Raw genomic sequence first — 246 nt, 5'->3', positions numbered from 1 at the left:
CCTGCAAGCCTGGCCCAGGGACAGTGACTGTGCAGGTCCCTCTGGGCTGGGTTAAGGGGGCCAGCATCCCCCAGGCCATGCTCAGTACTGCTCTGTCTCGCCATCTCTTGCAGTGATGATGAGAAGAGCCGCCAGATGTGGAGGAGGTACCAGGAGAGGGAGGACAGCCGCATTGGTGGTGAGCAGGGCTGTGGGGACAGGCGAGCAGGGCTGGGCTGGGAGCAGGGCTGGGAACCCGGGGGCTCA

General features: G+C 65.0%; 1 protein-coding gene across 1 annotated transcript in view; it reads left to right on the top strand.

The window, feature by feature from the left end:
- Nucleotides 1-246, top strand: part of USP2 (ubiquitin specific peptidase 2) — a gene marked incomplete at its 5' end in the record, with an annotated part of 2,680 nt that overhangs the window by 1,148 nt on the left and 1,286 nt on the right. Inside the window, one exon of the mRNA XM_029084833.1 lies at nt 114-178. Coding sequence (XP_028940666.1) covers nt 114-178 — 65 coding nt within the window. The remainder of the gene's footprint in view (nt 1-113; nt 179-246) is intronic.

Source organism: Antrostomus carolinensis, unplaced genomic scaffold (genome assembly GCF_000700745.2).
Source record: "Antrostomus carolinensis isolate BGI_N321 unplaced genomic scaffold, ASM70074v2 scaffold37504, whole genome shotgun sequence".
Classification (NCBI taxonomy): Eukaryota; Metazoa; Chordata; class Aves; order Caprimulgiformes; family Caprimulgidae; genus Antrostomus; species Antrostomus carolinensis.
This window is presented reverse-complemented; position numbering and strand designations above follow the sequence as displayed.